General features: G+C 42.6%; 1 protein-coding gene across 1 annotated transcript in view; it reads left to right on the forward strand.

The window, feature by feature from the left end:
• The window catches only part of DOK6 (docking protein 6), a 272,774-nt gene that overhangs the window by 159,682 nt on the left and 86,876 nt on the right, over positions 1 to 26,216 (forward strand). The window contains exons 4-5 of the mRNA XM_066625263.1: positions 6,352 to 6,471; positions 24,708 to 24,897. Coding sequence (XP_066481360.1) covers positions 6,352 to 6,471; positions 24,708 to 24,897 — 310 coding nt within the window. The remainder of the gene's footprint in view (positions 1 to 6,351; positions 6,472 to 24,707; positions 24,898 to 26,216) is intronic.

Below are 26,216 nucleotides of genomic sequence, written 5' to 3' on the forward strand. Positions count from 1 at the left end.
AGCCACGATTTCCAGAATTTTGGTCACTAGGGTGTCACCCCCCCCCCAGGATGTCTCATTGGCCTGTTTTGAGTTAAGGCAGCAGTTCTCAAACTTTTAACACTGGGACCCACCTTTTAGAATGACAATCTGTCCAGGACCCACCAGAAGTGATCTCATGACTGGAAGTGACATCATCAAGCAAAAATAATTATAAATAATTAAATTAAAGAAAAACAGATAATTAAATAAGGGGAAGCTAACCCTGTTTCACCAAGTGAATTTTCTCTGTAGCCTGCCTGCAATAACACGCCCCCCCCCACAAAAAATCAGTGAGATTTTCAGCCCTTCCCATTGGATACGAACCATTCTGGTGTTGTTGGATTCCTCTCAGCCTGCCCTTTCCAATGGACTAAGGCATGTACACCTACTCACAAATAAACACACAATATGGCTCGGTTTCACTTTCCATAGGACTCTATGCATTTTTAGTTTCTGGTTTTTCGGCAATAACTTTTGATGGAAAGGAGATAATTTCCTCTGATTTTCTACATTGCATTCAGCTGGAAATTCCACATCCAACAGTATATAGCATGATGGGGTTACTCATAACCTCAATGATGTTAGCGATGTTGGGTAATTTGTGGTGTCACCCCCCCCCCAAAGCTGGTACCTGGGGCAGACCACCCGCCTGCCCCTCGCTAGCTACGTCACTGGGCCTTATCATCAATTCAAGTCTCTGTGGGGCCTGAATCAAGGGGCAAGCTCCAACTGTCTTCCAGCCAGCCAGCACACAGAACATGCCAATTCCTCAAATCCCAATTGAATTTTCTTTCCCCTCCATGTGTCTTTTTTCCCTTCCACTGTTTCTCTCTCAGCAATGGCAGATTTGCTGGTACCACTATGCATTTCCTTGTCCCTCAGCTCTGGCAGTCAGGAAGACGCTAAAAGTGGGAGAAGCAGATAGTTTCAAGAACAACCATTCCAATCTTCACTCAGGGGCCCTAACCTCTGCAACAGGGAATAATTCTTGCCAGTTCTCTAACAGCAGTGTGGATTCATTGTCCGTTTCCATCATGGTTCAGAGGGCTGATACTTACCTTTAAAACTCTAAATGTCTTGGGACTTGGATACTTAAAGGGCTGTTTTCTGTCATCTTAGCCTGTCGAATTGTTATGATTATCTTTGGAATATCCCCCTACTTTTTGAAGTCACAAGAGTGTGACCTGCAACAGGAAATTTTCATTTTCTGTAATTATAAGAACTTCTCCTTTTCCATACACACAAGAGATGGAGACTGAAAGTTTCTTCTGTCGCATTAATCCTAATTTCCTGTTACATCCAAATTCTGTACTTTGTTCAAACTATGAACACTTACCAACCCATCAATCCTGAAATTCATCTTGAATTTTACTGGATCTTTGTGGTAAAACATAAAATCACATTTTGTTTCTTGAATGAAAATATTTTTATTCTTTCAACAATATAGTACTTACAGGAGAACATGGAGACATCTGATGCAACAATATATTTAGCAAAATAGTTACAATATATTTAGTTTATTACAATATAAACTGTCAGGGTTCCCCTCCTCCCACAAGTCCCCAACTTACCCAGGGGGAAGACTTCTGGGCCAGAGGATCAGGGAGGAAGCCGGTGGAACAGGGGGCCACCTCCCCATAGGCTGCCTGGGCACTCCTGTAGGCGGCAAAGCGCAGCTGAGGAACACGGCGCGCTGAACCCCCTGCTGCTCCCTCTGCTTTGGAGGAGGGAGGGGGAGACAGGATGCAGGCCATTCAGCTGCTAGGTAGTCGCCCCTCCCCTGCCGCGGGGGAAAAAGGGGAGCACTCCCTCGCCCAGCCAGGCGGGACCAGCCTTGCCCAGCAGGGCACCTGGCTATGATGTCAGGGGCCCACAACTGGATCTCCCGACATCATCGGCCAAGTTACAGGACCCAGGTGGGCAGGGCCAGCCCAACCCCCAAAGGCAGAGACCAGAGCAGTGGCAGCAGCCTTCCCAGCTCTCTCAGGAACAATCCTGGCAGCTCCAGATGAGAGGAGGTGGGAGGGAAACAGAGAGAGGAAGGGGAGGAGTGCTGGTAATCCCAGGGGAGGGCAGTCCCAGACAGGCCCTTTTTGTACCATCCCTGTGAGGGAAGGGGAGGGGCCAAAGGGGAGGGGTCTGCCCTACATAAACCTGGAGGCCAGGGATGACAAGGCAGTTGGGAGTCAGAAGAGCAGGCAGGAGGATCTGCTGACAGCAGCCCCTGCTCCTGACTGGCAAAGGCTGCCAACCCAAAGAGGGGGAACCGGCTGACACAACCCCCCCTTCTTCTGGTGAACTGTTCTGAGGCCTCCACAAGGGGGTCCCCCTTGGAAAGGCCAGGCGGGCCCTCCCCTTCCCCCACAGGGAGGCCTCTCATAAACTATACAAATAGTTACCATAATATACGGTCCATGTACATCTACAAAAATACACAGGAGACTTTCTATTGCAGAAGCTGAGAGTTTATAGAATGTTCTGCTTCTAAACTGATAGCAAAATGGGCTTCTGTGACAGTGCTATAGAGACAAAACTCATGTTGCGTGGCCCCAAAGACTCCAATTTATCTACCTCCTAAAGCTAGTAGAAGTTGAATATTTGTTCACAAGTTGACCTGAAAACTTGTGTGAAAATGCTGGGAATGGTACCTATGACTCTTGTAACCAGAAAAATGTTGTTTTCAGAAGGAAAACTGCAGAGTGGCTGCTGCAAGTGACATTTCTTGTGCAAAAAACAGCTCCAAAATGGGGTCACCTGTCTCTTTATATTTAATCTCACCTTTTAGACCACTACACAGCAGAACAGAATGCCTAAATAAAGAAGCAAAAGCATTTTGAGGGCACTGGTGGCTACAATACTATGCCTTGAAAGGTATTGTTCTGCTAAGGATTAATTGTGCTTATACTGTCAAATCTGCATTAACTTCTCCAGGTGGTTCACATCACAGTGGGCACTAATATTAGTCAAGAGTTATCAAGCAATATTACTTTAACCAGAGCTTTCTCTCATAATATGTGACGGGACTGGGCCATTTATTTCCGAAGGGAACAGATGAAAACAGTTTTGATGCTTTGTTGTTATATTTTGTTGTTCTTTAATGGCCCGATCCTACCTTCTCTGGCTGCCATTGATGAGGCTCTTTCTCTGGTGCTGACTGCCGTAAAGTAGTCAGGGCCAGTCATAAATGGCATTGCGGTAGCATACTCATTAGCATATTGTTAGGAATGCTGGAGGGAAGGCCAAAGCCTACCTGTGTGGTCTGCTCTTCTGCCATCTTCCAGAGCAGGTAAGCCAGGGGAAAGTGGAAAAGGCCGGGGGAGGGCAGAATGGGGCAGAGGAGAGTAGAACGGGGTGGCAACCAAGATGGGGATGGGTGGATTGGATCCAGGAGGGGGTCTAGTTCATCAGCAGTGGGAAATATAGATTTTTTTATTTTAAAAGTTTCATACTACAATAAATAATACAAAGGAAAGAAATCACATTTTACATTTTCAACTACAGTCACATTACATCAACTGTTTAACTAGAACACAGATACATCACGTTATAGGTGGATTTATCCCATCTAACCACTCCCACCATTTTTTCCACCTGTCTCTATCAGTTCTCACCCTTTCATAAGCCGTGACGCTGTATACTCTGGAGACCACAAAGCATCCCTGTGTATTGGTGGACTTTTTCTCCTTTATTTCTTTGCCCCTTTGGATGCCCAGCGCAAAAAGGACATACAGATTTATCAATCTTACCGTAGACCACGGCACCTCCCACCTATTGTCTCCTCCCCTCCGTTGTCCTACATTACTCATCCTCTTGGGTCCCCTCATACCTCCTGCCAGCTCCTTCCCAGAGATGATAGTTTCCCAGGCCTGTTGGGCCAGTTCGGGCCACTTAAAGGCCCTCGCTACGCCCCTCCACAACTCCTTCGCCGGCATACACTCTTGGACGAAATGGGCTACCGTTTCTATCAGCAAACAGGTCAGCCTCTTGCACCTCTTCTGATCTTCTTGCAACCATGGGTTTGCCACTCCCACTCTGAGGACCTGATGGAAAGCCCTCCACCTTAATTCCCATAAACTAAAGGGGATTCTCTGCTCGCTAAAGGTACTGTGCACCACCTTCTCCTGCAAGAGGTACGCAGAAAGGTGCATCTTACTTTGCTGTTTCTCTTGATAAACTCATGTACCTCATGATAAACTCCTGTGCCGTCGTTTCATACACGTAACACTTGAGTTGTTTCCCTTCCAGCCCGCTGGTTTTATATGGCTTGGCCCCATCAGCAGTGGGGCCTGCTCAATCCTAACCCCTTTCCAGACTGTATCCAGAAAGATAGCATCATAAGTTCACAGAAAGAATGACAGCCAGTTCTGGACTCTCCCAAGCAGCTAGTGAGTTTCGGAAATAATTTTTTGTGGTGAATCCTACTCTTGATATCCATAAAATTAAAGCCAACATCATTTGTTGGAGGTTTTTTTTTTTGTGGCCACAAGTATTAGAAATCATTACCGTCTTGGTTCCACTAATAATATCATCCTGAGCACATTTAGAGACATCTGTATATTACCATCCAAATGAAGTGGCTTAGAAGATTCAGGTTTAAATGAGCAGAATGAAGATTAAGGGATTTTTCTTATGCTTCCTCTACTTGAGGGTTAAAGATCATTTAGGCATGGCACAGGGGAGTAGTAGGGGAATTTCCTTATGTAGGATAAAGGCACCTTCCACAGTCAGAGTTCCCTTCATAGAAGGTGCCTCAAATGATTCCTATTCCCCCTTCTATTGCTGGTTCCCACATCCCATGCCTAGAGAAATGTTATTTACTTTACTCAGAAGTAAGCTCATTGTGTTCAATAAGACTTAGACTGTAAACCTATCTTACTCACTGGAAACAAACAGCTCTACACATGCGAAGTTGTGCCTGAGGATCACCCAAGACTTAGGAATGACATTTTTCAAGAGAAAAGAGACTGGAAATTAAGGGGGGGGGGAGGAGGGAAAGATCCACTGTATGAGCAAGTCTGTGTCTGAGCCATCGTAGTTGTTAGCATAGTCCAAACGTTTCCAACTTTATTTACTTTCATGCCCAAACTGATTAAATTACTAGTGTGGTGCTGAGTAAGTCAGTAACAGCCAGATCCAGTCGTGCCTCAGTGCCAGCACTGTGGCCTCTGCTTTGGTACTGGGTTTTGCAAACGTGCTGCAGGGCATGTTTGCGCCACCCGACAAGTAAGCTGTGCCAGCGGGGAGGCCTGTGCCACCCTGTCGATGCTGCAGGCAGAGCCCCGGCCACACCGGAGCTAAGGTGAGCATCAAGCAGCGTGGGAGAGTGGGGAGGGTGGTGGGAGGGCAGGAGGAGGTGTTTCTGGATGGGAGAAGGTGGAAAGAGCGCAGAACAGGAGAGGAAGAGATCTGGGAAGGGGTGGGACTGGCAGAGGCCTTCTCTGCTGGATTTTATCCACCTTGTCTGGCTCAGAAGCCTGACATGGGGCTTTTCGAGTCTGTGCCAGCGAAATAGCTGCTGACTCGAGGAGCCCCATTGAGCAGGCTGGGGTGTTACGCCAGGTAAAGGAACAAATGTCACCTTCCTCCAAGGAGACCTCCAACCTGCTTGAATCCAGCTCAGGATGCAGCAGTAGCCATTTAGCACTGCTGCTCCTATGCTGGACAGGATAGGGCTGTCTTGGAGCTTAGCAGGGAAGGATGCTGTACTTCAGTTTATTTCACAGTGGTGAGAAGTTAGTGAGATACTTTATGTTACCAAATGTACTTAAATGCCGATATAGTACTTACAGCCAACCTGTTTTTGAATAGAAAAAAATCCTTTGTGCTTTTCCGAAAGAACAAATTGTTCTCAGTTTGTATCATTGTTCTCTCTCTCTCTCTCTCTCTCTCTCTCTCTCTTCATGTCTTTTATTTCACCTACACCAGTAATCATAATGGATAATCAAGTAGCAAGAGAATTAGTAATATAGTTAGATGTTCCATTGCTAAAGTCAGGTAGCTTACAAAAATTGATTATATGATTCACCTTCAGATGCAAAAAAGAAAAAAAATGGCCAAGTGATCAGGTTTCCAGCACAGGGAGCAGGCTGCAATTATTTTTCACTTGCTGTTAATGAATTTAGAACCCATTTGATTTTTTTTTTAACAAAAATATTCAAATATCAAGACATGAGCATTGTTGTTTATGTTGTAAGTTTACGTTCTTTAAAACTGGAATCACTGATACACAAATCAAGTGCTAGCACTAGGCATCTTCTTTTGACTGAAATGATGCAGACAATCTATTGTTATGCTTGATTGATTATTAATTAGTTGTTGTTTTTGTTTCAGAGCTTGAAGCAGAAGAGTGGTGCAAACATCTTTGTATAGAATGTCTGGGAACTAGGCTTAATGATATAAGCCTTGGTGAGCCTGACCTGCTTGCTGCTGGAGTTCAGAGAGAACAAAATGGTAGGAGTTCAAATAATCTCTCCACATTTCTTTAGATTGTTCTAAATATTTCTGTATCAAAATTAGAAAATTGTCAGTTTGCAGCAGCTTGGCTTCTTCTTTGTATACTCTCTGACAAGATGCAGCCATGGAATTTGTATCACTGAATATGTAGAATCCCTAAATCATGCATGCATATTTGTTGTCCATGAATATTTGATCAAGGTTGCACTGCAACATGGGACTTGTAGGGTTTACCATATGTTTATGACTATCTGCACAGTCTTGACACAACAGGGGCATTTTGTAGGGTTTGATTCATTTACAGATGGGTGGGCACCAAAGGGTTTTACAGTTTTTACTAATGTAGATATAACTAAAAAGCAGGATAATCATTGCTTTAGTGTGAGGAAACCCCTCCTTGATCATTGTGCAGCTCATTTGGCAGAAGCACTGTCAATTTCAGAAAGGTTGCCAGAATTTTTTAACTAATGTGTTGGAATAGCTGGAGTTGCATTATTGGCCCTGAATTCTGCTTTTGACTAAGTTTTAAGTACTTCCAGGATGAGCCTGAGCCAGCTATATCACAGCTAGTGAATGAGAACCAATTTTAAGGGCTACCTGAATAAATTGCACAATTGCATTGGGCTGCCCAAACTGCCATCATATTTGTTAATGCACTGAGAGTTCACATCCATCAGTTAATATTGTCCAAACTTGTTGGTACTGAGCTTGGTATTGGTTTTTCAGTGCAGCCTTCAACGATGCTGCCACTGACAACTGATTGAAATCAACACAATTAGCATAGTAAATAAATGGGATGAAACAAACGTAATTAGACTAGCAGGCAAGGGTCGCCACGCAAAACACACCAATAACAAGCCAAATAGGCATGATTAGCAGCACTGCTTTAAAAAGGAATGAGTAAAACTGATGTTTCAGTAATATTTTGTGATGAATCATTAGGTACATTCCTTCAGACATTGCAGTTTGATAAATATCCCCTCATGCAGAATTCTACATGTACGTTAGCAGAGTTAAAGCATTCATCCTTGCTTTTAAAAGCAAAGCAGACATCACAGGCATACATTCCAGGAGAACATGGATATAAACTGTTTGTTAATAAATTTAAGTTGGGTTTTGGAATATATAGTCTCACTGCAATCGAAGTACCCAATGAATCATGTTCCTTGTTTGTTGCAAAAATGAACTGAATTAATGTTCATTTTAAAATTTAAAGTCACAAGAAAGGTCAGTGGGGCTCAGGGAGAGATTTTTTCTTGCCTTTCTCATCCTCTGTCTAACCTGTCCAATTTATTCTGGATTAAGACACACCTGGGGGAAAAAAATCAGATGAAACTACCATGCATCCCAATCCTACCGGGCAGATAACATTACTGGGTGGCTCCCCCCATGCCAATGCAGCTGTGCCATTGCAGTGCATGTCACATTCTGTGATGGGCAAGTCCCAGAGATCTCCTTTAAGTAAGGGAACATTTGTTCCTTTGCCCAGGGGTAAGCTCCTGCTACCACCATGAGTTTGCTTAGAACTACACCAGTGGTCCTGCTGGCACAAGTCACAGTGGACCTGGGAAAGTTATCAAAGCCAGGAAGAGGAGTAGGTTATTGGCAGCAGTGCCGCCACCAAAACTACCCCTTCCCAACCTTGACTCATCCCTCTCCACCCCAGTCTCCTCCTGTTCCTCCCCCTCCCCATACCGCCCACCCCCACTCAGACCTACCAGCCCTGGGGATTTTCCTGAGGCTGCTGTTACGCAGCCACAGCCACTAACCACGTGGTGGAGGCCCAGCTGCACAGAGTGGCACACTGCCTTTTGTGACCACCATAAAGCATGCTGTACCATTGAAACACATGTTCTACATGAACACATGAAACACTAGGGTAGTGTGCCCATTGGGTTGAGCCCTAACAGAGCAATCCTATCTTGCACTGGAACAGGCAGGCCTGGAGGCTTGCGCTGTATCCAGTGCAAGATATGGGCCCAAAGTGGCTGAGCTGGATAAGTTACTGCAGTCCCAATGGGTCTCCTCAGACTTGCACTACTTCCAGTGGTGGCATAAGTCCAAGGAGAGTGTAGCAGCTTGCAGCCGCTCTGTACTGCTCAGGAATGGGAGCTAGGATCTGGCATATCTGCTGGGTCCCAGCCCTGCCTCCTGCTCCCCGCCTGCCCCTGGGACCACCCTCCCCCTGCCCTGGAATGCCTCCCTCCTGCCTCCTCCTTGCCCACCCCAGACCCTTGTGTCAGCCGAGGTCAGCTGACACAAGCCTCCATGCCCGAGTCAGTGTGGAGGCTGAATTCAGCTCTGCAGGCCAGCGCGCATCCCTGCGCCTGCCCAGCCAACTCTAGAGGAGGCGCAAACGTGCTTTACGGCACATTTGCAACCCTCCTGGGCTGGCGCAAGTCCCTTGCACCAGCCCAAGGGCAAGTTTGGACTGCGCCCTAAATAAAGTAATGCAAATTGAATTTTGATATTTTGACATGGCACAAGCCTTCACAGATGTGGAAAACTAGTGCCATAGGATAGTGTTACAGGCAGCTCACACAGAAGCACAGAACAGTCTTCAAAGATTTGAGTGATACATTTACATATATTAAAATAATAATACATTTTATAATTTATTTTTTTTCAGAGATAAACAAGTTTAGTAAGGGAACAGGCTACACAGATCATTGCTTCATGCAGAAGAGATTTTCCACACTTCCAAATTTAATCCCTCTTCCTCCATCAGTCATTTCAGAGGCTTGCTTCAAAAAAGCACCAGAGATATGTGAAACTGGATCCACATCATGGCTTACCTACATAGCAGGTCTTTCATGCAGCCATTCTCTGGGTGGTGGTGAAGCCATGGGAAACAAAGTTTTCATGCCACAAATCATCATCAGAAGTGATTTCCCTTGATTTGGCAGCAAAGAGATTTGCAGCTTGGAGTAGCTGTCATGCAGATCCAGTGATCAAGGGGTCTGAATAGAACAGGGTTTAAGCCAAATGGCCCCATTTAAACATCTGAATTACTCTCCTTACTCTCCTTCAGAAATCTGTTATAGAGTTATGTAAATGTGATATTTTACACATGGATTCTATCTGGAATCAAAAACAATGTTCTGTTCAAATATTTTGAGCTCATTTTGACAACCCAGCCTCAGCACTCGCTCCTCTATCACCACCAATTCCACCATATTTTCTTGCCTAGATATATTCTGTTTGCTTCCTTCTACCTTTTCTATCCATCCTCTTTTTCAGTCTATTTGCACATCAAAGAAGATTGTGATGCAGCATCTGGTTGACAGCCTCACTGTGCTTTCCATCTGGGGTGATTTATGCAAAGTGATGTGATTAGAATCTAAAATCCTTTTGCCTTCCAGTTATTTTGCTTTACTGAGGCAAAACACTACATGTAGGCAAAGGCTATAAAGGGTTTTTTTTTGGTATTTTTTAAAAGTGTTCTTCGTAGTGAATTGCTTCATTTTTGAAAGATTTTTACCTTTTTTATTTGGCACCATTAAGGCAATTCAACCTGTGTTTATCATCCAGTGTCTAGTCCAGGATGATGGATTTGTACAATCTGAGAATGGAGCAACAAGCATTTGCAACCAAAATAATATTTAATAGAATTTCAAGAAGATGACCTGCAAAAATACATTACAGTATATTTTTGAAAAATAAATGTGTATAAACTTGAGTTTCATTCATATACACACAATATTTAGGGGAAGGTAATTCAGTAGAAATAGGATTGCATACCCCCCTGCAGCAACAAATACGCATTTTTGGGAGTTCTCTTGGATTCACAACTCTACCTGGAAAGTCAGGTGACGGTTGTGACCGGGGTGTGTTTGCCAGGCTTCTGCTGGTGCACCAGTTGCAGCCATACTTGAGTCAATCAGATTTGACCATGGTGATCCATGCCTTAATGACACTGCGGTTGGATTACTGTAATAGGCTCTATCTGGAGCTGCCATTGAAGACAGTTTGGAAGCTGCAACTAATGCAGAAAGTAGCAGCTCTTGTAGTTACCAGAGGTCAATGGTTCAATACTATTGGACCACTATTCCAGCAGCTACACAGGCTGCCCATGCAGTTCCAGGCCTAATTCAAGATGCTGGTCTTAATCTCCCTGTCGCCTTGTTATGCCCCACTCCATGCCCAGTTTCACCCTTGCCTTGTTCTGCCCTTCTTCGCCCCTCCCACATTTCCTGCTGGCTTTTCTGCTCTAGCAGGCAGTGGGAGAGCCTACTACATGGTTAGGAAGGCCTTCCTGCCAGCATCTCCAACAGCATACTACTGAGTGTGCTGCCAGAGCACCTTTTACAACTGTCACTGTTTTATGGCAGTCAGTGCTAGCTGAAGAGGTGCTAGAATGTCTGATGGCCCAGATAGGATTGGGCAGTACATCTTCCAACCTACTGTTATTTTAACAGGGTTAAAAGTAAAATCATGTTCTGACACACTAACCAACATCCGAATCCCCCCAAAACAGGTAACTTCAAAGATGTACTCTATAAAATGTTTTGCTGCTGACATCTCCTAAGGCAGGTCTGTCAGTCTGCATCCATGTCATGCCAGTTTTGTGTGATGTTGTTTTTTACTACATTCCTCCTGCAATCCCCAGTAATAGGTTGTTTACCTTTCGGGTTTCTGCCTAGGAAGATGGTGTAAAATCTTGCCAGTCTGTTTATGAATTGCTTCAAAGAAAACCTTCTTCCAAACCATTCTGAAATATATCAAACAAACAGGCAGCCTATTAACTTTCCCTCCTTCTCATAGGGTAGGTGACTCTTGATGTATTCTGGCAACTAGGCTCACTGGTAAGTGATTCATAGGAGACCAATGGTTTTAGCATTGATGGGAACTAAATAATAGTTTGTGTGTGGCTGAAAAATGTATGATAGTCATTATCTAAGGCTAGCAAAAGTTGCTTATTTTTCTAAATAAGCACTGGCTTGACACTTCTCAATTTCTATTACTCTTTACCAACACACACACACACACACACACACACAGAGAGAGAGAGAGAGAGAGAGAGAGAGAGAGAGAGAGAGAGAGATGATGCACCCATATCCATTGGTTTTACTTCAAAAGCATAGTCACAGAACCATTGATGCTACAGAATATTTTGATGCTTTGCAAATTTCCTTGACAGTTATTTGTTGTAAACAACATCTTGTCTGAAATCTTTCATTTTCTGTCTCTCTTCGTTCTAAAATCACTACCTCCCATCCCCCAGTATGCCATGGCTTAACTATTTGTCTACAGTCTGGAGTAATCTCTGTGGATTCTGTTTCTTTGCCTTGCAGCTGATGTTCAGTTTAATCAGGAACATTTCTTCTTAGTCCATGACACCTCACCTTAGATACTGACCTCCAGTGCAGAGCAGATAAATGTCTCCTGACATTTTGAGTATATCATGTCTTCTGAATGCCCTTTTCCAATAACATTTTCCAATAATTCAAGGAAGCTGTGAGTTCCCCCCTCCTTTCTATTGAACTTTTAGAAGATTTCAAACAAATCTGTACTTTTTATTTGAATGTTAAAAAATAGATTTCTTCTGCTCTGCAGGAAAAGCTAAACTTGATTACAGGGCCAGTGTCACAAGAGAGCATGCTTAGAGAGTTGCCAAGAATTTGATGCCCTGGGGAGGGCATTGCTGACACCAGCCCAGCCTGTGTTACTATGGTTTGTCAGGGGGCGGGGGGAGGGGAAATAATGGATGCTACATATAGGTCTCCTCAGCTTGAACAACATTGCTTCTATTTTTCTTTGGCTGCAGCAGCAAATGAAAGAAAAGCTTCTGCACCAGCAAGTGATGGAAGAGGGGCCTATTGAAAGCCCTTTGCCAAGTCCCCCAAAGTTGTAACAAGTCCTGCTTTATTTTCTTGTTCCAACTTTTCTTAGAGAATTATATACCTGTACATTAAAAGCATTATGTTGTTTCAGTAGCATTACTATGGGGGTGGGTGGGTAACATCACTAAGGGTGCAATCCTATGCTTGTCTACTCCCATTATAATCAGTCGGGCTTACCTCCAGGTAAGTGTGGATAGAATTGAAATTTAAGTTTTTCAGGGCACCTCCTATGTAAGCTGCCTCTCCCTCACACCATCGGAGTCATTCCCGAAGGCAAGAGCAAAGTGGAGGAGACACCTCTGTTTTGCACTCACGGCTGGGAATGGCTCCAATGACAAGGGGGAGGAACTGTTTACATGGCGTGTTGAAGAAAAACTTAATACTGTGGCCACCCCATAGCTATGCTACTGCATTGTTTTCCATGTTCGGGAATTTCATGTTCAATGGAAACTGAAAGTTTAGCTCCTTTTTCTATTAAGTCAAATATTATTTTACCAATGGCATGGTAATTAATAAGGTAAAAAAATGTATAGCTCAGATTCACAAACTCTCCTTGTACATCACAATACTGATGACTAGAGACAAGAGGCATTAGATCCAATATACAAAAAGCTTAACATGAAGTCAGGATGAATGACTGATTCATATGTTATTTCATCAAGCTCTCTTGGGCATTCAGTTACTCATGCAAACAGTCCACTCTTATTACTAGTGTATGATATATGAGGAAACTCATAGAACATCATAGATTCTGTGACACCATTTTTGTCGGCAACCTTCAGTCTCGAAAGACTATGGTATTGCGCTCTGAATGGTGGTTCTGGAACAGCATCTAGTGTGGCTGAAAAGGCCGATTCGGGAGTGACAATCCCTTCCACACTGGGAGCAAGTGCAGTCTGTCCCTGGTCTGTCTCCCTGGCTATGGGCCTTCCTTCTTTGCCTCTTTGCCTCAGACTGTTGGCCAAGTGTCTCTTCAAACTGGGAAAGGCCATGCTGCACAGCCTGCCTCCAAGCGGGCCGCTCAGAGGCCAGGGTTTCCCACCTGTTGAGGTCCACTCCTAAGGCCTTCAGATCCCTCTTGACACAGGATATTGTGTTCTCCCTTCTGTGACACAGGGTATTAAGTTTCAGAGGGAACTTCTGTGAGTTCCTCCTCCCAGCTTTAATTTTCTCACACAAGATCACCAGAAAAAGAAAGAAAAGCACAAGAAAACCAGAAAGAGGTTGTGTTTGAATCAGATTTGAGTCACAGCTGTTACAATTGTGAAATGAAAGCTATGAGAGATCGCTGATGGTACTTATCCATTTGCTCGATCTATTCTGCCAGCACTTAGCTATTCACTCTGATACAGTTTTTGCCAAAGAAGGAAAGTTCATAGGTGCTAGAAGATCTGGTTTTGCTATTTTTCAGTGCTGAAGGTTTTGTTTTGTTTTTTGTTTTGTTTTTTTTATTTTCTTTCCTTACTATCTATCCATCCATCCCTTGAGGGCATTTCATGGTACACATCACTGCATTTCCTTTTTACATTGACAACAGACTTTTTTCTTAGAAAGAAAGAAAGAAAGAAAGAAAGAAAGAAAGAAAGAAAGAAGTGCGTGTTAGGATTTATCTGCACTGCTTCATTCTTAAGTATAAATATCAGCATTTGTGCTAACACAATGAATATTGTATATACTGTGTGTAATGATGTTCCGAAGAAACCCCAAGGACTTGATATAAAGAACCGCACTATTACTTGTACATGCCAAAATATTTGAACTTCTGATTATACAACTGTATATAACTATGCCTTTTGGCATGCTTAAAAACACCCCTATGGATCTTGACTGGCTTTAAATTTATCATGCTCAGAATAATTCTGAAGAGGAGACAAATAAAATTCAATTTACAGCATCGCAGCATTCATTTCACATTCACCCCAGGACTATTACTGCTTTTCCTGTTTGTTCATGTCCTTATGTCCATTCCTGGACCTTTTTTCTCTTTACCCTTTTGTTTGTTTGTTTTATAGTCAGGTACTGTTTGAGATGCACAGCAGAACAGTTTGAATGAGGAATGTATTTTGCATAAAGAAGCTAGTCTAGGGGGAAGGCAGACAACCATGAGAGACAGCCCAGGTAGCCAACTAAATGGTTGTACACATTTAGTTGGCTACAAGAAAGATAATGCAAATAACAGTGAAAACCCAAACTGCACAACACGAATTCAGAATATTCTGCCGTGGATACATCACTTTCATCACTTAGGATTTAGCCTTAAACAACTTGTTGTGAGATTGACACCCATTACTGTGATTAATGAGAAATATAGCCTCAGAGTAGAGGGTGAATAGCTGTGACATTGAGTGAATCAGCTAAGGAAGCATCAGTTGGACAAAATTAAATGGACTGAGACAGAAAAAATACTGAGAATGACAAGTTTAGTATTGCCATGTGGGATCTTTCATCTTGTCATATACAGAATATTCCCTGCTAACTGGGCAAGAGACACTTGTTCAAGTGGTGTTCCTCATATATGTTTAGCAGGCGGAGAGAAACTGTTCCCCTTCACCCCAGCACAGTGTCTTTTCTAGTGCTGCTTGCTGGTATTCTTTTGCATCTTTTTTAGATTGTGAGCCCTTTTGGAACAGGGAGTCATTTACAGTGCAATCCTATCTTGTGCTGGAACAGGCAGCCAGGAGATCTGTGCTGTATCCAGCGCAAGATTGGGGCCAGAATAGGCTCAGTTACAGGCAAGGGGAAACTCTTCTACTTACCCCCGGCTAAGCCACCACAGTCCTAATGGGTCTCCTTAGACCTGCGCCAGGAGGTTTGACAAGTCCAAGGAGAACAGAGCCTCTCCGTGCTGCTCAGGGAATGGGGTTGGGATCTGGCATAACTACCTAGTCTCGGCCCCACTTCCCGCTCCCTGCACGCCTGCCCCCTGGAATGCCCTCTGCCCGCTGTCCCCCTGTCCTGGAACGCTTCCCTCCCGCTTCTAATCCACCCTGTGTCTGAAATAAATTGTATCAGGGGATACAAAGTTTATTTTGGGCCCCTACGCAAAAAGGGAGGGATGAAACAGAGCATGAGAGGATGTTGATGGGGTGGGCAGGAAGGGTGAAACAGGGTGGGGGAGGGAGAGAAGACATCTGGGAAACTCTTTGGAACCTAGGTCTACTAACCAATGTGGCATTGGCAGCTAGATACAGTAATATGGAAAACAAGCACACTCATAAGTCTCTCTGAAATCTTTTAAATATAGGAAATCATGCAGAAAATTACCATCATTGTCGTTATATTCACAGTAGAATGGAAAATGGCATGTGTGTCTCAAAACTCGCTTCTGCAGCAGCTGTAGTCCCACAGCTGTGTCCCTGAGCACCTATGCACTCCTTCATGGTTAGCAAATCCACAAGCCGAAGAGCCACTGTGGCAGACCAGTTTCTCCCAGAATTGACACTGTGTTGAATGTCATGTATACATTCCTGGGCCTGGTGTATATGGCTTGTGGCATCAGCCACTGTCATATGCCTGCAGTAGTGCCCCAACAGTAGTATATGGGCAGCAAGTCTGGGTGAGATAGTTAATTGTAAGATCCCAGGAAATTTCTGGGGCCCCTCCTTTGGCTGCTTTTTTGACCCTGAATCCAGATACAAATTACCCTCTTAACCCCCTTCTCATGGGCCCTGAGCCTATGCAGGGGGTTGGAGGGATGTGGGGAGGGTTGAATTGGGCAGGGGGAGGGCAGAACAGGAGAGGGGATGGACAGAATGGGACAGGGAGGAGGGTGTATCAGAATGAGGTGGAATTGGCAGTGGCAGCGCACACCAAATCCCAACCCCCTTCCTGGGCCTGATCCACCTTCATAGAGCAACACGAACTTGTGCCAGTGAATGAGCTGGTGCAGGTCTCAGTTGCCCTCATAATAGCTGCTGGGGCTTATCTCTGGGCAAGGGGACAAATAAGGAGACTTCCAGCAGCTGAAATCCCCCATGGGATGCAGTAGAAGCCATGCCAGTGTTGTTGCATTGCCACATGGATATTTAGGTAGGATTGGACTGCCCATGACTTTCAATACCATCATCCAACTATCCTTCTGGTCTGCCTTGCCAAATTGGGGGACACTGTGCTGCTGTAGCTCTACTGCTCTCTGGAGGGTAAGTCCCTGAAGGTGGTGCTGGGAGATTGCAGTTCAAACCCCTAGTATTGAAAATGATCTCCCTTTCCAAATGTGCGCAGTCTCTCCTGATTCCATCAACTGTAGAGGGTGAGTTGTTTGCTCTCCCCAGAATATTCTTCTGCTTTTTTTTACTGTATTTGAAGTCTGGTATTCAAAACCAGACACAATCCAGTTCACCAATAACTATACACATCACCAATAACAATTTTCCAGCAATTAACTGTGCCATATTATGTAGTACTATTACTGAAAATATTGTTGTGTATTTTCTTGTCATTGTTTCCATATAATTGCTTTTCTGTCTGCTGTTGGTATTCTTTTCCCAATGCGCCATAGGGTTTATTCAGTAGAAAATTGTGAAAAAATGCCCATGAAACATAAGTGTCTGCAGACATCAGTGAGAAACACATTCAGACACATCTGAATGTTCTTGTCACTTACATAATATTAAAGACACAGAATGATAGCCTTGAATAACTGAGACATTCAGAAATTGGATCTAAATGTTTTTCATTTTATTGAGTTGGCATCAGATACACGGTCGATGAGTCATTTGCCATTGGACTTGATTTCAAGCTGTACATCACCCTATAATGGGAAAGTCATGCTTACCTTCTGGATGGATCTAAACCATATTATCCAGAGCAGTAAACTCTCAGTATTGAGTTGCAGTCTATTTCAATTTTATGAAGACTGACTTTTTTTAAAGCATTACAGGTACCTCTCATTTTACATGTGTTTGATTTAAACATTTTTCATTCCAATGCAAAGGAGGCCTTTTGCTACCAGAACTAGTGTTCTGGCAATATAAGGTTCTTTATGGCTGTCTGAAAAGGCAGCACACCCTTTTAGAACAGCAGGGTGCTGCTGGAAGCGGCTATCGTGGTGTGCCAGCATGTTCCCCAGCACTGGTAAGTCAGGACGGAGACAGAGGAGATGGAACAGGGCAGAGAGGCAGAGGAATGGGGAGGAGACTAGGTCAGGGAAAGAGCGGATTTAGGCTGGGATATCAGTGGTAGTGGCACCACTGATATTCTGTTCCTCTCGCTGACCTCACTTCTCTGACCTGGGTCCCCTTGGAGTTGTGCCAGCTAAACAGTGGGTGTAAATAACATGCTTTGAAAATTATGCACACTAATTTATGAAATAACACAGTAAAACTTCCCAATACTCCTGTATGTTTGGCCGGCTTTGTGTGTGTTCCTTTTGATTTTTAATTTAATTATTGAAAAACACACCAATGTGCAAAAACATAACCCCCACATAAAATTAATTGTGCTAGTAGAAATATGTGACCTAGTGCTAACAGTCACATCCTGTAGCTTTAATAATATGATGCTTGAGCTGGGGCTCAAGATCTACTTGAAAAAATGATTGCATGTAGAAAAGGGAGTCTCTATAACATAGTTAGATACAATGTGGCCAAACTAAATAGGGTATAAGATCTGTCTGATTGGGATATTTCACTAGGATAGATACAGAGTTATTTGTAGAGTAACTAACTAAGTAAGTAAGTAACTAACTAACACTAGAGTTATCAAGGAATTGAAGAATGAAGTTGCTGATCTCTTGACTAAAATATGCAACTTGTCCCTCAAAACAGCCACAGTGCCAGAGGATTGGAGGATAGCAAATGTCACGCTGATCTTTAAAAAGGGAAAGAGGGGGGACCTGGGAAACTATAGGCCGGTCAGCCTAACATCTATACCGGGTAAGATGGTGGAATGCCTCATCAAAGATAGAATCTCAAAACACATAGACAAACAAGCCTTGCTGAAGGAGAATCAGCATGGCTTCTGTAAGGGTAAGTCTTGCCTCACAAAACTTTTAGAATTCTTTGAGAAGGTCAACAGGCATGTGGATGCGGGAGAACCCGTGGACATTATATATCTGGACTTTCAGAAGGTGTTCGACATGGTCCCTCACCAAAGGCTACTGAAAAAACTCCACAGTCAGGGAATTAGAGGACAGGTCCTCTCCTGGATTGAGACCTGGTTGAAGACCAGGAAACAGAGAGTGGGTGTCAATGGGCAATTTTCACAATGGAGAGAAGTGAAAAGCGGTGTACCCCAAGGATCTGTCCTGGGACGGGTGCTCTTCAAGCTCTTCATAAATGACCTGGAGACAGGGATGAGCAGTGAGGTTGCAAAGTTTGCAGACGACACCAAACTTTTCCGAGTGGTGAAGACCAGAAGTGATTGTGAGGAGCTCCACAAGGATCTCTCCAAACTGGCAGAATGGGCAGCAAAATGGCAGATGCGTTTCAATGTAAATAAGTGTAAAGTCATGTACATTGGGGCAAAAAATCAAAACTTCACATATAAGCTAATGGGTTCTGAGCTGTCTGTGACAGAGATTTTGGGGTGGTGATGGACAAGTCGATGAAAGTGTCATCCCAATGTGCAGCAGCAGTAAAGAAGGCCAATTCTATGCTTGGGATCATTAGAAAAGGTATTGAGAACAAAACGGCTAATATTATAATGCCATTGTACAAATCGATGGTAAGGCTACACCTGGAGTATTGTGTCCAGTTCTAGTCGCCACATCTCAAAAAGGATATAGTGGAAATTGAAAAGGTGCAAAAGAGGGCAACTAAGATGATTGCTAGGCTGGGGCACCTTCCTTATGAGGAAAGGCTACGGCGTTTGGGCCTCTTCAGCCTAGAAAAAAGACGCCTGAGGGGGGACATGATTGAGATGTATAAAATTATGCATGGGAAGAGATGCTCTTTACACTCTCACATAACACCTGAACCAGGGGACATCCACTAAAATTGAGTGTTGGGAGTGTTAGGACAGACAAAAGAAAATATTTCTTTACTCAGCGTGTGGTTGGTCTGTGGATCTCTTTGCCACAGGACGTGGTGATGGCATCTGGCCTGAATGCCTTTAAAAGGCGATTGGACAAGTTTCTGGAGGAAAAATCCATTACATGTTACAAGCCATGATGTGTATGTGCAACCTCCTGATTTTAGAAATGGGCTATGTCAGATGCAAAGGAGGGCACCAGGATGCAGGTCTCTTGTTATCAGGTGTGCTCCCTGGGGCATTTGGTGGGCTGCTGTGAGATACAGGAAGCTGGACTAGATGGGCCTATAGCCTGATCCAGTGATGCTGCTCTTATGTTCTTATGTTCAGATATAGTTATAGATGCATACATCCAGAGTGACATTATTAAAACCTTAGCACTGAGGGACAGGGATATAAGCCCTTCTCCTGGCCATGTTTCCCAATTAAAACTTGTTCCCCTGTATGGAGAATGGGGTCTCCCTCGCCTTATTAGAAAATTCCATTTTTCTTGGGGTGAGTCAGCATAGTTCATGTCTAACATTCTGACTTCTGTCAGCTGCAGAAACACAGGAAAAAGCTTCACTAGGACGTGTTTTGGAAACACTAGAGAATTTGGATCTGGCCAGGTGAAAATAAGTGGTCAAGAGATAAAGCACAGCACCCTGCTGAGTTTGGCATCTACCTTTCCATTGGACAAGTTCACCCTTCTAACCATAGCCAAAGGAAAGTACAGTGGGCCTAACTAAGCCTCCCCAGCTTGTAATAACCAATCAAAACAGTAGGATCTAGTGCTAGGTATTGCTCTTAAAAGGTGTAGTTGTTGGCATCCTTCAGTCTCGGAAGACTATGGTATTGCGCTCTGGATGGTGGTTCTGGAACAGAGTGTCCTCTCCAGTGCACAAAGCCTGGGTAAAGTAGATATGGAGGATAGACTGTTTCCCATGCAGCAAATACCCCCTCTCCACGTCACTGAAATGGTCCAAAGGAAAGGCAGAGGCCAATACTGTTGGTTCAAGCGGCGTCGCAGGAGTTGCCAGAACGTGACTGTGCTCAGTCATGAACTGCCTCAGTGACTCCGGCTCCGGATTTTGCCTCGAGGTTGACTCCTGAAGCCTTTTCCATAACTGGATGTAGCCACAAGGCAGTGGAGGTTTGGGATCAGAGTTTTCCTTCTCTCAGATGAGCTGCCTTCCCAGGCTAACAATCCCATCTACCTGGTGGCTGTTTAGGTGCCTCTTACGGCAAGTACAGTCAAACTGAGGGCCTATTCTTATCCCCAGCCCCCAGGGGATTAAAAAATAATCCCCATTGTTTAAAAGGTATAGTCAAGTTTGAATCTGAGTGCTTTAATTCCACCTCTGAACAAAGGTTATCTCTTCGCTACTGACCATCCCTCCACCTCCCCCTAGAGGTGCATAAGGAAACTGAAATTAACATAAGTGATACTTTAAGCTAGGACCATTATCTAATTCAGTGTTTCTCAAACAGTGGGTCATGAGCCAATTTCAGGTGGGTCCCCATTCATTTCAATATTTTATTTTTAATATATTAGACTTGACGCTACTGCATTTGGGGAAATGTTACAGACATGTACTTTTAACAAGCTACTATGTATATTCTTTGAACAATGATGGACAATGGGATTTACTCCTAGATATATGTGGGTAGAATTGTAGCCTCAGATTGTAAAGTTTTCCTGCTTGATGATGTCACTTCCGGTCATGACATTACTTCCGGTGAGTCCTGACAGATTTTCATTCAAAAAAGTGGGTCCCAATGCTAAATGTGTGAGAAGCACTGGTCTAATTAAATGTGTTAAAGATATTATTTAACCTCTCACTCAATGACCTGTTTAAAAAAAAGCAAAAACCAAATTGCAAGTATCTATTTTGCCATTACCCATTCTCCTTTTGTGTTTATCTTCTCTTAATACACATATCTTAATTTGTACAAGTCACATGTCCAGTCTTTCTGTCCAGGGCAAAGAAGTATGCCTCTGACAACCTCCCAAGGCTAGTTGTATCGTTGGCAAGTGTGGGTGCTAATAAGTTGGTGTTTACCTGGTCATTTAACTCCAGATATGGCTCCTGTAGTCATTGGCTTCTGTGCTGAGGGAATCCCAATCTTTTGGGCATACGCAAATATAGAGGTGGGGTAAGAAATGGCACTTAAGTTTTATTCTAGTTTGGACAAAACTTTACTTCCTTTCCTTTCTAGTGGCTGTGAACCTACCCAATTTTTGTGAGAAAAGATACTGCAGGGTGTGTAGAAAGGTTACGTTCATGGCCTGTGCACCTCTCTCATTCCCCACACATCGACCCAGCGGGCTGTGATGCCACATTGAACCACACCCTTCCAAGCTGTTGTGTGCTGAACATATTTAGCATGAGGGGCTGTGTGACCTGGATCACCACCTGATGCCACCTCAGATCTGCTACCTCTGTGCTAAAAACAACTATGTAAACACACATGCGCTGCAGTGAAACCCAGAAATCCTGCAGCATGCAGAGCATGCTAAGGAGGGGAATGATCTGCTTCATGCTCAATTGAGCTTCATGCTCTGCTTCATGCTCAAGTTCCATTTGGATTGGTGGCAGTTTGGGGGGGGGGCGATGCAGTGAACTGAACAGGCACGATCTCCGGGGCTCCAGATTTCAGCCTGTTTCTCACATCTATTACTGCGGGTCCAGGAGATCCGATGACTTTGCCAGGAGAGGTTTAGTCATCCTGACGGTGATACCTGAGTAGGTTGGAGCCCAGCCGTGGTGCTTGCTTCTCAGGAGTTGGCCGTTCAAGGCAGTGGGGGAGGAGACGTGAAATCACGACTAACTGCAAACCCCTGTGGAGATACCATCTACTGAAACAGATACCAACTATTGAAAGAAGATACTTGGAAGAACAAAGTAAGTGCTGTTTGTGTTATGCAAATCCCAGCTTTAAACAACTGACTTTGGAAAAAGGAGAAGGGGGGAGGATTCCTCTACCTCACCGTTGTTTTTTTAAATCTGAGAAGAGACATTTGAGTTTTTGGCACTATATGGAGTATAACTTTATGAATATAAGTTTACAAATCTGCAACCCTGTATGGGATATAAATTTTATTGGTTGTTGAATTCTGGATTATTTGAGTGCGGAAGGATTTCTTATCACTGAGTGGTGAGTTGAACATTGTTTGGTCGGCATCTGTGGGAAACTAAATGTTTGCATTCCATAGCAAAGAGACTGCCCAGGACGTCTAGTGGACTAAAAGAAAACTGTAAGGGAAAAATCATGGATTCATCAGGAACAAATTGGGAAAATCTATTACAACGAAAGTTGAAATATTTGCTTGATATGAGTCGACAACAAGTGATCCAAATTTTCCAAATCCAAATTAGTGTGGAAACCCTAAGCCAACAGATAAATAAGCTTAATGAAACGGAAGTTAAAGCTACAACCATGAAGAATAATGACCAAACAAGTTGAAATGACAATTTTAATGGAGATACAGAAAGATGGGGCAGACTGGAAGATAAGTACCCAAATGGTATTGGACCAGAATGGGGAAGAGACATGTCAACCAACAAGCATAGTTGACCAAGAGCAGGAGATGACCTGCCAGGATCTGGATTTATTGGCAGGAATAAGAAGACGATGTATATCAAAGCATGAACTCTTAAGAGACATGCTTGTGAAGTTTATCAGTAAAAAAAGATGGAAAAAGGTTTAGAGATGATATGCAAGATTTAAATTGCTATTTGAATTCAAGATAATGACACGATTTGGTAGTGGTGTAATAATTGATTTGAGAGGAGGAAAAATATATCTAGGTATTTTATAGGTTAATTTTGATGACCTAGGTTTAAATTTGTTCCATATTGTTTTGGAGTCTATAGATGGGGAAATGATATGAAGGTAGAAAGTTAAGTTTAGAAAGTAATGGATTTATAATTGTTTATAATTAGATTTATGATAAGTATTTAGTAGTAGTTTTGTATTAGAATAAGTTGTATTAATAAAAGAGTAAGATTTTGTATTTTATAGGTTAATTTTTATGAATTTAGATTTAGATGAATTTTGATGAATTAATTTTGATGAAGATTTAAATTTGTTTGATATTGTTTTGGAATTTATAGATGGGGAAATGATATGAAGGTAGAAAGTAAACTTTAGAAAGCAATGGATATGTAACATATGAGTGGTTTGGTAAATTTGTTTATAATTAGATTTATGATAAGTATTTAGTAATAGTTTTGTATTAGAATAAGTTGTATTAATAAAAGAGTTTAAGATTTTGTATTTTATAGGTTAATTTTTATGAATTTAGATTTAGATGAATTTTGATGAATTAATTTTGATGAAGATTTAAATTTGTTTGATATTGTTTTGAAATTTATAGATGGGGAAATGATATGAAGGTAGAAAGTAAACTTTAGAAAGCAATGGATATGTAACATATGAGTGGTTTGGTAAATTTGTTTATAATTAGATTTATGATAAGTATTTAGTAGTAAATTTGTATTAAAATAAGTTGTATTAATAAAAGAGTTTAAGAGTTTATTGAAAGAAGGAACAAAGAATGATGGGGAAAGAAGGGGAGAGATAATTATGATGATGAAATGGTGACGTACATAGAATGTGAAACAAGGTTTTTAGAAATGAATATGTATTTTTTGTATATCCCTTGCTCTTTTTTATAATTGTTTTCTTTCCTTTTTTTTATATTAAGAGATATAAGAAATTATTGATAGAGTGAATTATTAATTAATTGGTATATGGTATCCTGCAATCTCAGTGTTTGTATGTATGTGTTTTTGTATGTGTATGTTTTATGTGTTTATGGAAAAATAAAAAAAAATAATTTAATAATGGATTGGTGGCAGTTTGGAAGGAGGTGGCGGCGGCAGCAGACTCAGTGTGAAAGATACCCCTCAGACCCCTCACAATCTGCTACCTATGCAGTTCACTTCAGGTGAATGTATGGATGGGCCAGCACTGGATTCCATAGTTCCAAAGGAAAAACAGCTCTATTGTTTTATTTTTATTGGGGGGGGGGGGGGTTTAGCATACATTTTAATGAAATGTGCTGCTTTTGTTACTTTGAGAAATAGATTCATTTTGATATAGTCAGTCAACATAGCTTGCTAATTGACATTATTAATGTACTGAGAAAGAAGCTAATGTTGTCATTTTGTGAAGGTCACTGACAATAGACCACATTTAACTATTCCATTATATCACTGAGCATCTGTTACCAATGATGAAGAGATATTGGCTGTGCTTCCAGATATATTATGAATAAAACAGAGTCTGATCATCTGTGAGAGTTAGGCTGAAGTGTTTTAAGTGGATTTATTATTTGTATACTTCTGCAATTAGGTTGAATGGGAATTATGGTAACAATTCAAGCTAGCTCACAATTTTCACCGTTTCATTCATATTTCATTTTTTTCCCCTCAGAACGATTCAACGTATACCTTATGCCTACACCAAATTTAGATATCTATGGGGAATGTACAATGCAGATCACACATGAAAACATCTATCTCTGGGATATCCACAATGCTAAAGTGAAGCTGGTCATGTGGCCTCTCAGTTCTCTGAGGAGATATGGGCGTGACTCAACGTGGTTCACTTTTGAATCTGGAAGGTAAGAGAGAACCAGGGAAGCCTGAAAAGTATGAGCTCCAGTCCAGAAATTTCACAAAAGTCTATATGAATGACATTGCATTTGACATGTTTTTATTCATCTATGGTGCTGTTTTAGTACCCCTGAAATGCCAGTTTAATTTCATCTTGTGTTTGCTCTCCATTTGTTATAGCCCATGCTGGAATGGGCATGGATGAATCATCCTTAGAAGTGCTTCGTTCTGTTGAGTAAGATAGGATTACAGCCTAAGTCTTACTAAACACCATGGGCTTACTTCTGAGTAAAATAAATGTTGCTGTTTTCAATCGCCTCTAATCATTGTATTAGACTTATTCTATGAGGAAAAAGTAGCAAGATCAAGAATATGTTGTCTATTTTTGTCACTGGATTTAAATCTACGTAATATTGTTATTAATTATTATTATTAACAGTATTTATATACCGCTTTTCAACTAAAAGTTCACAAAGCGGTTTACAGAGACAAATCAAATAACTAAATGGCTCCCTGTCCCAAAAGGGCTCACAATCTAAAAAGATGCAAAAGAATACCAGCAGACAGCCACTAGAACAGACACTGCTGGGGTGAGATGGGCCAGTTACTCTCCCCCTGCTAAAAAAAAGGAGCACCCACTTGAAAAAGTGCCTCTTACCCAATTAGCAGGGGTTAATAGAGAGTGTTTTCTGCATTTCTGATGAAGATGTGGTTGACAGCCCAATCTTTTGCTTCCCCCCCACTGAGGCAGCCACATCAAAACAACTCACGCTGGATCCTGTAGGGGGGTAGTCCGTGGAGGTCTCTGCTGGGTAAGGGAACATTTGTTCCTTTGCTCCATTTTTTGTCCCACAGAGGGGTCAACGCAGACCCAGCCAGCCATAAGAGCCATAAGACATATACCAGTGTGTGTGTGTGTGTGTTTTATCCATTCAGTCATGTCCGACTCTTGGTGACTTTGTAGACAAGAGCTCTCCATGCTACCCTGTCAAGCACAGTTTCTTTCAATTGTTGGGCGTTCATCTTTGTATCTGTTTTGATGGTATCAAGTCAGCGTATTTTTTGCCTGTCCCTTCTTCTTGTTCCACCAACAATTCCTAACATCATTGACTTATCTAGTGAATTTGCACACATGACATGGCCAAAGTAAATCAGGCATAGTCTTGCAGTTCTGGCTTCTAATGATGTATTTTATACCAATATTTCAACCAAAAACTAATTCGTTTATTCTCTGCCCATTCTCTGCCCAGATCAGCTTGAAAGAAATGCAGAGCTGCAGCAGAACCACTCTGAACAGGGAGGGCTTTTTCAGGACACAGCGGTTTCC

This window comes from Tiliqua scincoides, chromosome 4 (assembly GCF_035046505.1).
Source record: "Tiliqua scincoides isolate rTilSci1 chromosome 4, rTilSci1.hap2, whole genome shotgun sequence".
Classification (NCBI taxonomy): domain Eukaryota; kingdom Metazoa; phylum Chordata; class Lepidosauria; order Squamata; family Scincidae; genus Tiliqua; species Tiliqua scincoides.